This window comes from Psammomys obesus, unplaced genomic scaffold (assembly GCF_907164565.1).
Source record: "Psammomys obesus unplaced genomic scaffold, mPsaObe1.curated_primary_1811, whole genome shotgun sequence".
NCBI lineage: Eukaryota > Metazoa > Chordata > Mammalia > Rodentia > Muridae > Psammomys > Psammomys obesus.
In genome coordinates, this window is record NW_026596406.1 from 866,527 (window position 1) to 883,672 (window position 17,146).

Here is a 17,146-nt window from a genome sequence, read left to right on the forward strand (position 1 = left end):
GCAGCAGCAGCAGCAGCAGCAGCAGCAGCAGCAGCAGCAGCAGCAGCACAGCTGTGGAAACCATCCACCACAGAGTAACACCACAACTGCTGTGGCATCATTGGAAAACAGGAGCTCCTCAGCCCCATTACATTCTTAAGGAACAGTGGTAATTCATGCAGCACATTATTGTGGGGCTCATAAATATGTATATTTAGTTTGAATACAGCATATATGCATATATAATTACAATATAGAATATATAAAAATATCATTTACTTGTGAATGGTAGATATGAGTTATAATTTATAAATGTTGGATATATATTTTGTATTGTATCTGTAATTATGTCATTCTTTCCCTAGCTTTTTCCACCATGAAAAGCTTTGGCAGCCTAAATAGCACCCTAGCATATACATTGTGATTTCTAAATTACCCTTTCTCTCTAAAGGAAACAAAGAGTTTTTAGGAAAAATGGTGGTTTCCAGGTGTGCAGAGGAAGTGTGACTGCTGAGCCAGGGACACCTGAATAGGCCTGAGAGCAGGAAAGACATCGAAGAAGATACCACAGACCTTCACAGTTTCAGGAGCCATGTGTCATAACTACACTTAAGTGAAAACCCTTCATTCCTAGATCTAGTCAACAATGTATAGAAAACAGAGACACAGACAGCACAAAATTGTCACCTTGAAGTGCAGACATGAGAAAGTTTAGTGTCCTTTAGTGAGCAACTGTCTTTTCAAACATTTAATAGCGGCATGGGGGCAGGTGAGATCAGAAGAGAGAAAAACAGGAGCGTGTAGGGAAAGGGAGGGGGTGGAGAAAGAAAAAGAAAAGAACAGAGAAGTATAGATTGCCAATAATCATAATACGAAGCGTACTCTGCGCCTAGTTCAACTGAACAGAGGAAATAAAGCATCCATAACAGTCTTGGAGTAGAGTGTGATGGCATGTAACTGTGATTCTAGCAGGTTGAAGGCTGAGGCAGGAGGATCAGGAGTCCAAAGCCATCCTCTGCTACACAGAGAGATTGAGGCCAGCCTGGGCTACATGAGACTCACAAAAAGGAGCAAGCAGATGTCTGGTAGGTCCATTTGATTCATGACATCTGTTAAGGCATTGTTTCTCTGTTTAATTTCTCTTCTGTTGACCTGTCCTTTGTTGAGAGTGGGGTGTTGACGTCTCCCACTATTAATGTGTGGGGCTATATGTGCGGTTTAAGTTTTATTAATGTTTCTTTTACAGTGTGGGTGCCCTTGTATTTGGGGCATAGATGTTCAGAATTGTGATGTCTTTCTTCTTAGTGGTTTTATTTTTTGATGAAAATGAAGTGTCCCTCTCCATCTCTTTTGATTAATTTTGGTTGAAAGTCTATTTTATTAAATATTCAAATGGCTACTCCTGCTTGCTTCTTGGGTCCATTTGTTTGGATAAATGTCTTACAGCTCTTTAGTCTCAGGTAATGTCTGCTCAACCATGTTCGTAACAGCTTTATTCATAGTAGCCAGAATCTGGAAACAACCCAGATGTCCCTCAACTGAGGAATGAACACAGAAAATGTGGTACATCTACACAGTGGAATACTACTCAGCAATTAAAAACAAGGAAATCTTGAAATTTGCAAGCGAATGGTGGTAACTAGGTAACTCATCTTGAGTGAGGTATCCCAGAAGCAGAAAGACACACATGGTATATACTCACGTATAAGTAGATATTAGACATGTAATGTAGGATAAACATACTAAAATCTGTACACCTAAAGAAGCTAAGCAAGGGCCTGAGATGGCTCAGTGGTTAAGAGCACTGTCTGCTCTTCCAAAGGTCCTGAGTTCAATTCCCAGCAACCACATGGTGGCTGACAATTATCTGTAGTAAGATCTGATGCCCTCTGCTGCCACAAGGCACATATGCAGGCAGAACACTGTAGAAATAATAAGTAAATAATAATAAAAAAAAAGAAGCCAAGCAAGGAGGAGGAACCTGGGTAGGATGATAAATACTCATTCAGAAAGGCAAACAGGATGGACATAGGAAGAGGCAGAAAACAGGGAATAGGACAGGAGCCTACCAGAGAGGGTCTCTGAAAGGGTATCAAAGCAGATGCTGAGATACTCATAGCCAAACTTTGGGCAAAGTGCAGGGAATCTTATGAAAGAAGGGGGAGATAGAACGACCTGGAGGGGATAGGAGCTTAACAAGGAGACCAACAGAACCAAAATATCTGAGCCCAGGGGTCTTTTCTGAGACGGATACTCCAACCAAGGTCCATTCATGGAGATAACCTAGAATGTCTGCACAGTTTTAGCCCATGGCAGCTCAGTGTCCAAGTGGGTTCCTTAGTAAGGTGTACAGGGGCTGACTCTGATATGAACTGAGTGGGTGACTCTGGACAAAACACCATAATTTCTATCATAATAACTTTAGAAACAGATATAAGAGATTTAAATATAGATTGTGTGGCCATCGGGGAATTGTGACAAAGGAAGGCGGGAATAGAGGTCAGTAGCAGAGTGATTGTCTAGCTTGTGCAAAGTCTTGGGTTTGATTTCTCTACACTTTTCTCACGCCAAAAAGAAATAAATGAAGAAGACCGAAAAAAATGAAGCCACAGGAAGAAGCAATTCTTGGGGTGTGGATAAACAGACTGGCTATGGCATATCTCTGTCAGGCCTGGGGGATGAGTGCCTGAATTATTTTTCCCACTTCTCTACAGTTTTAAATCTTACATCCAAGGGAAAAATGGCTCACTGACAACTTAGCCAGGTGCAGCTGTTTCCACACCATTCTGTTTCTGTCAGTATATGGGCACTGTGACAGAATACCTGCCACAAACCACATCAGGAAGAAAGGATTGTAGCTGCTGTCTTCCCAGTGTTGGGGCTGGGCCCTGGAGCCTCTCCCAGCTAAGCAGGCAGGTGCTGTTCCACCGAGCTGCAGTGCTGGCCTCCTTTATCACCATTGCTATTTTGACCCTTGTTTTGAGACTAAGTCTCTTGCTAGTATCCCAGGTTGGCCTTGAAGTTGCCATCTTCTTGCCTCAGTATCCCAAATAGCTGTAATTTCTGGAATGGAAGATGGGGTTGGCTCAGGGCTTGAGGAGGTACAGTCCACCATGGCTGGGAAAGTGAGGTAGGGGGAGGCAGCCCCCAGCTGGGGCAACAGGAACATGAGGGAGATGGTTACAGCATGTTAAGAATCAGGAAGAATCTGCTCTGGCTGAGCTCAGGGAAAGTTATAACCCCAGCCATCAGTGACTTACTTCCTCCTGTTGGACTTTTCCTCCTGAAGTTTCCACACCTTTCCCAAACAGTGCCTGCATCTGGGGATCAAGAGCCCAAACACATGAACCTGTCAGGGAACATTTCACATTCACCCTACAGCAGTTTACTAAACTTGCTTTGTTATCCTCGTCAGACCTGCTCTGCTGGCATCAGAAACTTGGGGAGACACCATGGTTAGTTTCCAGGTCCCATATTTACAATGGTCACAATGCTGACATTTGTTTGTACATTGTGGATAAAGTCTCTGTCACCTGTCTTTCACCAGCACCTACCCAACCTCCCTGCTTCAGTGCTTACAAAATGTTGGCTCACAGGGGCTGGAGAGATGTCTCGGTGGTTAGAAGTCCTTGCTGCTCTTTGCAGAGGACCCGGAACCCAAGGCTTGTGGCTCACTACTGCCTATGACTCCAGCTCCAGGAGGTCTGGCACCTTTTGCTGGGCAAGGGCAGGCAAGTGTTTGCACACACACCCAAACACAAAGCACATGCATGCATATACAGACAAACAAAAATGCAGTCAAATGCATACATATACAGAAATAGAAAAGAAAATAATTTTAAAATACATGAGCCTATAAATAGGTTGGCATTTAATCGGGGTCGTTGCCATGCCCTGTTGAGACTGCCATGAAGGGTAAGCATGGGCTTTGTGCCTGAAGGGAAAAGCAAACTCACACATCAGGGAAGCGAGATCACACTGGTTTGGCCCACTTAAACAAGAGCACACCCCTGAGCTCCTGAAGCTGTGGGCGCGATTTCAGACATCACAAGACATGTCTTTCTTTTCCTGAAATAGAGTAGGAATCTGCTTAGATTCCTGGTTAATTCCAGCTTGTGCAGTAGAAAATGAGAGATGCCCCCTCTTTAGCCCCACACCATTTCCATTCTTCAGGGCACACAACCTGCATATGTTATGTTTCATCGTTTTAAGTGTGTTCCATTCTCCATTACATGTGAAATGCCATTTTCAGATAGTCAGTTTTCATATTCAGAAACATGTCATTTATGAAATTCATGGATGAGTACAGGTAAGAGCACAGAGCTATGGGAATATGTCTGTCCTCCAACCACACTAGGTGAAGCACTTCTTGAGTAACACCAGCAGGTTCCTCACAGCAGCCTTCACATCCTTGTTCCTCAGGCTGTAGATGATGGGGTTCAGCATGGGGGTCACCACCCCATAGAAGAGGGAGATGAGCTTGTCTGCAAGGTCCTCCTTGTCTGCCCCCAGTGGGTCCTTGGACTTGGGCTTCCCATACATGAAGAGGATGGTGCCATAGAAGATGACTGCCACAGTGAGGTGGGCAGAGCAGGTGGAGAAGGCCTTCTTCCTGCCCTCAGCTGAGGGGATCCTCAGGATGGTGATGAGGATGAAGATGTAGGAGACAAAGATGAAGAGAACTGGGACTCCCAGATAGATCATATTTGTCACTGCCATGATGATGGCATTGATGGAGATGTCAGCACAGGCCAGTTTCAGAACAGCGAGGATCTCACAGGCAAAGTGATTAATGACATTGTCCCCACAGAAGGGAAGCTTCATTACAAGGGATATTTGAACCATAGAGACAGCAATTCCGGCTGCCCAGGAGTTGGCAGCCATGGGCACATAGGCAGCCTTGCTCATGACCACAGGGTATCTAAGGGGGTTGCAGATGGCCACATAACGATCAAACGCCATCATGCCCAGGAGCACACACTCCGTGGATCCCATGCTGTAGGAGAGGAACATCTGCACAGCACAGCCTGAGAAGGAGATGGTCTTCCTGGGAGTCAGGAGGGTGTCCAGAATGAGGGGGACGGAGGAGGTGGTGTAGCAGATGTCCAGGAAGGAGAGGTTCCCCAGAAAGAAGTACATGGGCGTGTGCAGGTGGGGGTCGAGGATGGTCACCAGGATGAGGACCCCATTGCCCAGCAGGATCACCAGGTACATCAGCAGGATGAGCGCGAAGAAGGTTTTCTCCAGCTTTGGGTGGGCAGAGAGGCCCAGGAGAATGAAGCCTGTCACGGGGGAGGTCTGGTTGTCACTTTCCATGCTGCATCTCCTCTCTCAGCTGGAGGAAGCCCTTAGCTCTAAGGCCAACATTCTCTGCTTTGCAGAGGGCCAGGCCTTAGGCCTGCAGCGCCAGTTTGGTGGAGTGATTAAAAGGCTGTTCTGAAAGCACACAGCAAGAAAAAGAGCAGCATAAGCAATATCAAAACTGTGAGCTAAAGGCAGCAAACTTGGGAATCCTTGCCTTAAAACTTTCTTTCCCTCCCTCCTTCCTCACTTCCTTTTTTCTTCATTCTGTCCTTCATTGCTTCCTCCCTCCCTTCCTTTCTCCCTCCCTCTCCTCCTTCCTTCCTTCCTCCCTCTCTGTCTCCTTCTCTTCCTTCCTTCCTCCCAACTTTCCTTCCTTCCTTCCTCCCTCACTTCCTTTCCTTCTTCATTTCCTTCATTGCTTCCTCCATCCTTTCCTTCCTTCCTTCCTTCCTTCCTTCCTTCCTTCCTTCCTTCCTTCCTTCCTTCCTCCCTGTCTCCTTCTCTTCCGTCCTTCCTCCCAACTTTCTTTCCTTCCTTATTTTCTTCCTTCCATCCTTCTTTCCCTCCCTCCCTACCCCTCCATTCCTCCCCCTCCCTCCACCCCTCCCCCTTCATCCTTCCCCCTCCCTCCAACCCTCCTCATCCATCCCTCCCTTCCTTCCTTCCTTCCTTCCTTCCTTCCTTCCTTCCTTCCTTCCTTCCTTCCTTCCTTCCTTCCTTCCTTCCGTATTTTTGGTTTTTGGTTGTCTGTTTTGCTTTCCTTGGTAGTTCTCACTATCATTCTGACTTAAACTCCTGGCGCTCCTCCTACCTCAGCCTCTTGAGGGCTGAGGTTACAGGTGTGAGCCACCACACCCGCTAAAGCCATTGTTTAGGTCCAGAGCCTTCTCAGAGAGAACACCCTCTATTACTATGCAGATGGTTCTCACAGCACCAGGCCCAGGGCCCTATGCCATCCATTCACCTGCCCATTCATTTACCCTCCATTAATTTATCCAGTACATCTCAATATCCAACCACAAACATACTTGATCAGACTGTATGTAACAGTTTCTAAGGGAATCATAAGGACACATGGCCTGGGCTTAGGTGGGCTCACTGCCTAGCAGAGAGCAAAAGACGAGTGATTCAGCAGGGGCATTAACGGGAACAGGGCTCAGAGAAACAGTCCAGGAAGTACGAAGTTCTGCTGAGCCCTTAAGGAAGAGGAAAAGTTAGATTTAGGGAGATAAAACAAAGGGGGTATTTTCCTATGTGACTTTATACATTCGAAATTCTGACATTTCACTAACAGTTTGAATCTTGTATTTCTTGAAGATAAACCAAAGGTGACCCTGGAAATCCATAATGGCCCATAATTTCTGGGAATCTACACACACACACACACACACACACACACACACACACACACATTTTAGACTGGTGTGTGTGTGTGTGTGTGTGTGTGTGCGTGTATGATTCTGTTAGGTTTCCTTCCTTCTGGGTGGGCATCCACACAGGCCTCTGTGGATACTCAGAGTTTCCCCCAGACTTCTACTGCAACACTGACTCTGTCTCCCAGGCATCTAGTTCAGCCTTCTCTCCCATGGTAGATCTTCCCCTGGCACACTGCCTTTCAGTTCTTTCTCGACTTCTCCTGGCTTAGAAGAGCTCACTACGTTCTCAAACAGCCTGCTCTGTGTTTGCAGAGCTCTGGGACTTCAGGAGATTCCCCATACGGAAGGAGCAGCATCCTTCCAGGTTTCTCTCACCCTTATGCCAGTGTCTATCTCCTCCTTAAACTGCCTGTGCTTGTGGAAGGTCGTGAATTGGGACCATCTCAGCTACAGGCCATTCTCTCAAGCTTGCTGAGCCCATGAACTCAGAATAACAGACCTGATAAGTCTCTTGACATCCAAATTTCCAAGAGGGGTCCAGCCTTCCCCCACCCCCTGTTTTGGTGATGCATTTATTCCCTTCTCAAGCCCACCTCTGTGGACACTCAGGTCAGACACTAGGAATGCCCATAGCTAATGACATGTTGGGATTGGCTTTTACAGGAATCCTTACTTACCTTAATCAGAAAACTACTAAGAAGAGGTACCTGCCCTAAGATAGTTCCAGGCCAGAAAGAGTAGCAGCAACCTAAGGGATCCAGGCTGAGCTGCCACCTCTGATTTGAAGAAAAGCCTCAAAGTTCATTCTTCCCACTTGGTCCCGTTCTATTTCAGTGTTATCTCCGAATGAGCACCAGTACACAGGGACGTAGATTTGAGACCAGCAGCATACTGGGGCTCCTGCTGTCCCTAGCGTGATTAAAAGTTTAGAAGTGAAACAGTCGGGAACTTCTTATTCCCTTGGGACAGTGTCCCCAACATCCAATTACACTGATGCGCTCCAGGCACTGTCTCCTCCTCCCCCCACTGCTCCTGCTGGAAACGCCCACTCTTGCTGAGGGACTCAAGGTAGTCATGCCCATACCTTGCTTGAATTTCTACAAACTGCAGTATGCCTAATGCCTTTGAGAAGAAGTTAGGAGCCAGTCTCCATGCCAGTCCTGGCCTGGACTGCAATTAGGTTTCGGTGTCTTGGTTAAGTGTAACCTTGAGAGGCAGCACACCAGAAGCAGTGTGCCAGCCTCAGATCCTAAGGAGAGGGCACTGGACCTTATGGGCCAACAGGAAGAGAGGAGCCGTCTGGGGGCCTGTGTGCCTTTCTAATGGAGAGCAAGAGACACAGAGTAAGGGGCCCATGGGCCAGAGCCTCATTGGAGTCTGGATCATTTCCAAGCAAGAGTCCTCTGAGAGGTTCTAATGGATGGGTCTAGACCTAGCAGGGCACATATTCTATGGAGTCACATCCCTGCATCATGTCTGCAAAGTCCATGCAGGATGCAAAGCCCAGCAGGGGAATCAAGCAGGCTGTCTGTCTGTGGGCCACAGCGAGGCTGTCACTAGAAGACAGTGTGTAAGGGAGATATCAAGAAGGCGGCAGAGGAGTAGAAATTACTTGAAGGAGGTCTAAGCTGTGCTTCTGGTAAGGAGGTCAGACCTATGCTGAGAACAGACACAGAGGAAGCACAAAATGATGTGTGTTTAGGTTCCTAGTCATTGCTGAGCAGTGTTGCGCTGCATGACATGGCAGGTTCTTCTGCCTCCTCCTTGCTGACATGAGCTTCACCGCCTCCATTTTGAGTCACTGTGAATGAAGCCAGTGGTGACTCTCACACACAAGTGTTTTGCATCCACTTCTTTCTCTCTTGGCCAAACATCTGAGGACCCGTGTGCTGGATCGCACCATAGAGGTACACCTGGTTTTCATAAGAAACCGGCAGATCCTTTACAAAGGTGACACACCTACGAGGGCTCCCATTGCACCACAGTCTTGCCAACAGTTAGTGTGGTCAGTCTTTCACTTTTAGCTACCCCGGCAGGTGTAGTGGTAACCTGCCGAGGCTTTAATTTGCGTTTCTGGTCCCCCATGTATCTTCTTTTGGAGAGTACCCACTCAGACCTTTATGTCCATTGTTCTCAGTTACATTGCTTAAGAACATGTTGAGTTCTTTACGTGTTTTGCAACCTGACCTTCTTCAGATGTGTGAGCTGCACACATCCTGTCAGCTCGGGGCTTACACATTTGTTTTGAGCTCTGGGATTGCTGTGTCTGGGCTGGTCTGGAACCCTTGATGCTCCTGCCTCAGCATCCCATCATGCCTGATGGGTGCATTCATTTTCTTCATCGTGTCTTCTGCTGAACAGATGTTTTACATTTTGATCAACTCTATTGCTGTTTTTAGTTATTACTTTTCATATATTCTCTTAGAAAATTTTGCTCATCCCTTGTCGTGACGATATTTTCCTGTTTTAAGAGATCTTTGTAGTTTTAGCTTTGGCTTAGATCTGTGATCCACAGTGAATTAACTTTCTGTATGATTTGAGTTAGGAAATGAAGATCATTTCTCCATATGCAGGTCTAGGCATTTTGGCAACATTTATTTTTTATTTTTCTTAGCATTTAAAGATGTTTTAAAATTAGTGTACCAGGCCAGGTGTGATGCCTCCCATCCTTAATCCCAGCACTCGGGAGGCAGTGACAGAAGAATCTCTGCCAGCCTGGTCTATACAGTGGGACTCAAGCCAGCCAAGGTTACACAGTGAAGCCCTGTCTACCAACTACCATTAGATAATTAGCTATTATTAGATACCAATTATTAGACACGGTTATGCCATTCACAAACAAAATGTTATTGTAGATTCTGCTCCCCTTATCTTTTTCACTGCTCTGAAACCTCTGTCCCTCTAACCTTTTCACTCTGTAGTCTCTAGTCCTCTCTCATGTCCCATGTGTCCTTTTGCTCAGCTTCAACCTTCCTCATCAGCTATTTTCACCGACTTTTTACTCTAGCAGTTTCAGAGTTCCAAGTCTTTTGTTACAGTCTTTGCTCAGTCTCAAGTTGATATAGAGGTGTGTAAGGAATAAGGGTTTAGTTTCATTGTTCTGCCTGCAGATATCCACTTTTCTTAGCATCACTTGTTGAAGATGTTGTCTTTTTTCCCCAATGTGTATTTTCTGAACCTTTGAAAAAAATCAGGTGGCCATGGCTGTGGCTGTGTGGGTTTACATATAAATTTTTGATTCTATTCCATTGATGATTGTCTGTTTAGTAGCAGTACTATGCTGCTTTTATTGTCACGGGTCTGTAGCATTAGGTTTGATGCTGTCTCCAGCAGTATTCTCTTTGCTCCGGATTGCTTTGGTGGGAGGGAGGGGTGTCCTTTTGTGCTTTCATATGAGTTTGTACTGGCTGGTTTTATCCCAACCTGACACAAGCTAGAGTCATCAGAGGGAAGGAAGCCTTAATAGAGAACATGCCTCTATAATATCAGGCTGTAGGCAAGCTTGCATGGCATTTTCTTAAGTAGAGAGTCATTGGGAAAAGCCCAGCCTATTGTGGGTGGTGCCATCCCTGGGCTGGTAGTCCTGGCTTCTATTAGAAAGTAGGCTGATAAGGCTCCTCCCCCTCAGGGGGAGATTTTCAAAGAGCCAGCCCCTGAGATCATATAAGAGACAGTCCATGTTTCCCTTACTAGGGAACCAACTTTACACTTGAGCTGCCGTGGGCTACATCTGTGCAGGGGTTCTAGGTTATCTCCATGCATGGTCCTTGGTAGGCATATCAGTCTCAGAAAAGACCCCTGTGCCCAGACTTTTTGGTTCTGTTGTTCTCCTTGTGGAGCTCCTGTCCAGATGAGACCTGATAGGCTAGAGCAGATGGAAGGGGAGGAGGACCTCCCCTATCAGCATGGGAGGACATGAGGGAGGGAAGGTAGGATTGGGAGGGAATGACGGAGGGGGATACAGCTGGGATACAAAGTGAATAAACTGTAATTAATATAAAAGTAAAATAAAAAGAATGTAAGTTAAAAAAAAAACTTTGTTCTTTAGGGTAAAATTTTGCCTTTTGTTTTATGAGATTATAATAAAATCGTACCATATCCCCAATCATTTCCTTCCAACCCTTTCTGCAATTTACTTGATATCTGTTGAAACCAACTGTAAAACACAACAGTAAGATAACCTGCAAAAAAAAGGAAAAGGAAAAAAGGAAGAAAGAGAGCAGGCTGAGCAAGCCACAGAGAGCAAGCCAGTCAGCTTGCAACCTCCATGGCCTCTGCATTAGTTCCTGCATCCAGGTTCCTGACCTGCTTGAATTTCTGCTCTCAGGGCTTTTGATAATAAACTGTTAACTGTGACTGAAAACAAAACAAAACAAAACAAACAAAAGAAAAACCCTTCTTTTCCTCTGAAAGTTGTTTTCATCATGGTGTTTCATCACAGTAATAGTAAATCACACTAAGACAGTTTCAAGAAAGATTTTTCTATTTCTAAAGTTATGTTAGATTTTTTTTATCTTTGTAAGCTTTATTATTTAAAAACTTGTAAATCAAACATCACATACCAAATTCATCAGACCCAAGATACATCCCAATGAACTCCTTATATAGTTAGAATAGCCATTCTGAAGCTATGAGAGTAATGTCAGATTTTATACTTTTGTTTGGAATTTGGATAGGGATTGCACTGGATCGGTAGACTGTGTTTGTTAATATAGTCATTTTAGCAATGTGAGGGAGCTAGAGGGGGATACAAAGTAAATAAAATATAATTAAAAAATTAAAAAATTAAAAAAATAATACTGAAAAGAAAGAAAGGAGGAAGGAAACCAAACAAATGAAAATCTGCAGACATCTGTTTGTGTGTTCATTTGAGGTTTTTCACTTAAGAGATATAAAATTTCTATTTCCATCTCATTTTTGTTAAAAATATGTTTAACTTAATTATCTCATTATGATTTAGTGTTGTTAGATCATAGGCATCTAGAAATTTAAACATTTCTTTTAGACTTCTCAAGTTTTAAGGTATCCTTAGGATCTTCTGAACCTTGGGGGTACCTGTTGTAATGAGTCCCCTTTCATCTCCAGCTTTATGAATTTGATCTTCTCTCTCTTCTGGTTAATTTGTCTAAAGAACATGCTCTTTCAATGACTATTTCTATTTTGTTACTTTCTAGCCTGACAAAACGTTGGGGTTGATCTGGAGCTCTATGTATTAATGTTACTTACTTGTCCCCAAGATCCTTACAGGCAAATTCTCACATATCCAAAATGACATGGTGTAAACTTTGCCTTCCAAATTGTCCCTGAGGTGGCAAATAAAGTTGCCTAGTACCTTTCTACCAGGAGAGAGGTAGGCAGATCCAAGGTCACCGGCTCTTGGGGGAGAGAGACCACAAAGAGGAGAGAGAAAGGAGAAAGAAGAGAACAGGTCACGAAGGCCAGGAGCAGCTTGCTCTGAGGACTGGCCTGACGAGGCAGGGACAGCCCAAGTGGAACACGTGCAGGTCTCTTGGGGGTTTGGGATGGGAAGCAGACAGGATGGCTTAGAGGGCTAACATTTGCCCAGGCACAGTGCATTAGGGCTTATTAAAAATCTAGCAAGTTTCTGTGCCTTTTATGTATAAAATATCAGTTAAGGAAGAACTGCCACTGTATTAATAACCAGCTTATTATTAATAGAACGATTAATTCCAAAACAATATTATTTGTTTACAGCCTGATGCTTTTGTGTTTGATTTGTTTTCATCTTGCAAAATCCCGATAGTGCAGTATTTAGTTATTAACCTGAGACCTCTATGAGTTGCCCTTGGAGCTATGAACATTTTTCAGCATCTCTTTCATTGAATCTCATAGGCTTTGACATGCTGGGTCTTCCCTTTCATTCCAATCTAGGATTCATAAATTTTTCCTTCTTGATTTTTTTCAATAATCTCTTCAATATTCACAGAGTGTTCTTTAATCCGCGAGCTTGTGGATTTTTTCTGTTGAGCTCTAGCTTTAACCCATAATAGTCACATAGAATATTAGAAGTTCAGTTTTCCTGTACCTATTAAGACTTCCTTTGTGACCATATAGACTTCCAAATGGACCATAAAATATGATCTGTTTTAGAGAAAGTTTCTCGGGGTTTGAGAAGAATGTGTCCTCTGAAGTGTTTGGATGGAATCTTGTCTCAAAACCCAAAAACAAACCAAATAGAAAAAGAAAACTTGTACATGCATGCGTGTCTGTGTGTGTGCACACGCGCGTGTGTGTGCATAGATCTTTCAAAAGTCTAAGTGAATGTGATATATTTATTTCTAAGGTTTTGTGACAGTTCAGGTCTGGTCCAGCCTCTTCTGTTCTTAGCTTCATCTTCTGTCTTGAATTTGGATTATTTCTTCCTGAAGTGTTGGTACAGTCACCCTGTCTGGCACGTTTCTACAGTCTCAGCTCTTGGAAGTCTGAGGTCAGCCTGGGCTCCATAGCAGGCTCCTGCCCGTAATGACGATGATGGTACTAGCACACTAGAAAGACAACCTAGGCCTGCAGCTTACTTTGTGGCTTTGTTTTAATAATAAATTCAACTAGTTTAATAGGCATAGAGTTGTTTAAATTTCCTATATCCTCTTTTAATGGTTTTGTGAACTATTTTTCAGAGAACTTGTGCATGTCATTTGAATCGTCAAATTCTTTTCTGTAATTTATAACACTCTTTTATTATTGTCATTTTGATATCTGTGAGCCAGTGACCCTTCTTTCACTCTTGATTTGGATAGTTCACATACTGTCTATCAGTCATCTGTCTTTCTGTCCATCTACCCTCTTTCTATTGCTGTTTGAGTCCTGCTGAGGATTTATCAACTTTGTTGTCATCTATACTATCTCTTTGAGCTTGTTAATGTTTTCATTGCTGTTTTTCCATTTTATTATATTTGTTCATGTTATAAATTTTTTTTCCTACATTAGATTTATTTATTTTTCTAACAACGTAAGGTGAAAATTTAGGTCATAAATTCTGGTATATATTTAAAACTTTAACATTCCATTTGAACTCTGCTTTAGATATATCAAAGATTTTTAATATTTGAGAATTTCATTAAAAACCGAGTATACTGTATTTGCATCATATCTCCCTCTCCACCCTCCAACTCCTCCTTTGCTCCCCTCTTGCATTCATGACCTCCTTGTCTTGATATATGTTACCACTGGATAAACATCTGAAGCATAAAAGAGGTAAAGAAAAAGCTCAGACATAAAAATAAATACATATTCCATTGTCTGAAATTTCTAGAGAAAAGAAAACTTTCTAGAAATTACTTAGGAGTTCCACAGGTTGGAGGTGGGTCCTGAATGTAGAAGGGTTTGGAGGTGATGGAGACATTCTAAACCTGGAGGAGACTGTGCATTCCAGACCAGCTGGGTCCACATAGCAAGACTGTGTAAATCAAAATAAAATAAAACGTGAGTTTTTCTCATAAATGTCTTTTCAATAGGACAGTGAATAACAACAACAGAAAACAAAACTAGTACACACAGCCCAACTAGTCTTTACTGATAAAGAGAGAAGTAGATTTTCCACAAAGTTTTTATTGATTATTATGTCGGCATACAAAGAAGGTTTAATTTTCATAGTCACCTTTTCTTGGTTCTAGCCCATTTTGTACAGCCAGACTTTACTCTAAAGAGTTGATGGTCCAGCCTCAGTCACTCAAAAAGAACTCAGTCCAAGCTGACATTTAGGACCATTGAGCAAATCTATGCTTACTAAGTGGTCATTCCCAGTAGAGCCCAGATGTGCACAGAACTAGGAAATAACCCACTTCCTCACTATCACTGAATGAAGCATTTCTGACCCAGCAGATTCTTCACAGCCATCTTCACATCCTTGTTCCTCAGGCTGTAGATGATGGGGTTCAGCATGGGGGTCACCACCCCATAGAAGAGGGAGATGAGCTTGTCTGCAAGGTCCTGCTTGTCTGCCCCCAGTGGGTCCTTGGACTTGGGCTTCCCATACATGAAGAGGATGGTGCCACAGAAGATGACTGCCACAGTGAGGTGGGCAGAGCAGGTGGAGAAGGCCTTCTTCCTGCCCTCAGCTGAGGGGATCTTCAGGATGGTGGTGAGGATGAAGATGTAGGAGACAGAGATGAAGAGAACTGGCACCCCCAGGAAGATCACATTGGCCACCCCCATGCTGATGACATTGATGGAGATGTCAGCACAGGCCAGCTTTAAAATTGCCACAATCTCACAGGTGAAGTGATTAATGACATTGTCCCCACAGAAGGGCAGCTGTACAGCCAGGGAGATCTGCACCAAGGAATTGGCACCGCCAGCCACCCAGGAGCCGGCAGCCATGGGCACATAGGCAGCCTTGCTCATGACCACGGGGTATCTAAGGGGGTTGCAGATGGCCACATAACGATCCAACGCCATCATGCCCAGGAGCACACACTCTGTGGATCCCATGCTGTAGGAGAGGAACATCTGCACAGCACAGCCTGAGAAGGAGATGGTCTTCCTGGGAGTGAGAAAACCATCAAGGACCAGGGGGATGGAGGAGGTGGTGTAGCAGATGTCCAGGAAGGAGAGGTTCCCCAGGAAGAAGTACATGGGCGTGTGCAGGTGGGGGTCGAGGATGGTCACCAGGATGAGGACCCCATTGCCCAGCAGGATCACCAGGTACATCAGCAGGATGAGCGCAAAGAAGGTTTTCTCCAGCTTTGGGTGATCTGACAACCCCAGCAAGACAAACTCAGCTACGGGGGACTGGTTGGCCACTTGCATTTCTCCCGCTCTCTTCCCCTCTCAAGAAAACAAGAGGGCCAGCACTTGTTAGCAGGATCAGCATGTGATAGGCCATATCATGTATTAACGTAATATTCAATTTACCCTTCACATGTAAAATCAGTGTTGAAGGGTTAAAATTCACCATTAGGTTCCCTGTGAGGTCAGGATGCACCTGTTCAAGCAGAAACAGCCCCTGAGAGAAGCCTAGCCAACCGTGCTAGGAGCACAGTATGCCCGGCCAGTGGAGCCGACACACCCACAGGAAGGGCCGTGTTTCTTTCTGCATACAGGACTACTTGACAACCACAGAAGAGGAACGTTGAGGGGAGGGACACGGACTCCTCTGGCCACCCCTGCTTGTCCCAGAACCATTCCTGCACTCTGTCAGTTAGTCCTGTCAGTACTGGCCTCCTCTCTCTCACTCTTCTAGCTCCACTTCTGTGCCTTACAATAATATAAAGAGGATAACTTAGCTCCACAGAGAGATGATATGGTGGGCAGAGGCCAGGCTCATTAGAGTCTAGCCAGAATTTCTAATTGTTGCCGGGTGCCTGGCTTGTCTTTGATTATTGTGATTTTGATGGGTGCTGGCCCTGGTTGCATTCAATAGTCTGTGGGCTCCTGGGCATGGTGAGGACTGGACATTGTGGCCCTGACAGAAGCACAGCCATGTCCCATCCCCTATAGCTCAACAGTTGGCTCAATCTGCTCCACACCTATGAAGGACAAGTGTCTCTTATACCTTCCTGTGTACTCCTTGCGCCTGATCCCTGTGCTTTGGGGCTGCTTTCCTCAGAGCTGTTTGCAGCTTCTAACTCAGGCCCTTGTGGTAAAGCCACTACAGTGTTGTAACACGTTCTCCAAAGCAAGGAAGACAATTCCACCAAGGCGTACAGAGGCCTCTCCTGAGAAGGAGCCACATTCAGAACATGCAGAGACAGAAGAACTGCAGACCTGTGCACTAGGGGAGCCTAAAGCCTTGACCTCTCAAGGTAAAGATTGGGAAACAGGCCAGAGAGATGGCTCCATAGCCAAGCCTGACAACCCGAGTTCAATTTCTGGGACCCAAAAGATGGAATGAGAGCGTCACCTCCTTTAAGTGGTTCCCTGACCTCCACACGGGCACTATGGTGTGTGTGTGTGTGTGTGTGTGTGTGTGTGTGTGTGTGTGTGTGAAAATAAATAAATGTTTTATAGTAACAGGGAGACTGAAGCTGGAGAGGACCACAGGCGAGGACAGCCCACGTGGCTCTCCACTCTGCCCTTGCTCTTTCTCTCATCATGTGTGTTTGCGTCTACGATTTGTGCCAGAATTTGTCTACTGAGGACAGGAAGGTCCAGGTACGAAGCTTCGGTTGTTCTCACTGTCCTAGGACATTCCCAAACAGTAAATGTCTCACACCTTCCTCCAGGAAATCATCCTGTGGCTGAGTGGGGTGAGTGGGGCCTTGCTCCACACGCTGTGTCTTTGGCTTTTCCTCTGTCGCTAGGGAAGATGGGTAAGAGAAACCAAATGCAGTTTGGAGCTACCTCATGCGATTATTAGAGGAGATGAACTGTTAGGCATCAGAAATATCTGAAGAAACGATGTTTTCAGAGACGTTAGAGCTGTGTGTAAGGTGTGAGCTGTGGCAGGGGCAGCCCTGTGACAGGTGAGGTGGGCTGTGACAGGTGAGGTGGGCTGTGAGAGGTGAGGTGGGCTGTGGCAGGTGAGG

The 17,146-nt window shown here is 44.9% G+C and overlaps 2 protein-coding genes across 2 annotated transcripts in view; both read right to left on the reverse strand.

Moving 5' to 3' along the window:
- The window catches only part of LOC129669412 (olfactory receptor 13C7-like), a 5,605-nt gene extending 310 nt beyond the window's left edge, over positions 1-5,295 (reverse strand). The window contains exon 1 of the mRNA XM_055597643.1: positions 4,360-5,295. Coding sequence (XP_055453618.1) covers positions 4,360-5,295 — 936 coding nt within the window. The remainder of the gene's footprint in view (positions 1-4,359) is intronic.
- A 9,176-nt stretch (positions 5,296-14,471) lies between these two features.
- LOC129669422 (olfactory receptor 13C7-like) lies at positions 14,472-15,428 on the reverse strand. Its single transcript, XM_055597659.1, has one exon. It carries the CDS (start codon positions 15,426-15,428, stop codon positions 14,472-14,474), a length of 957 nt encoding a protein of 318 aa, XP_055453634.1.
- Between the last annotated feature and the right edge of the window lie 1,718 nt (positions 15,429-17,146).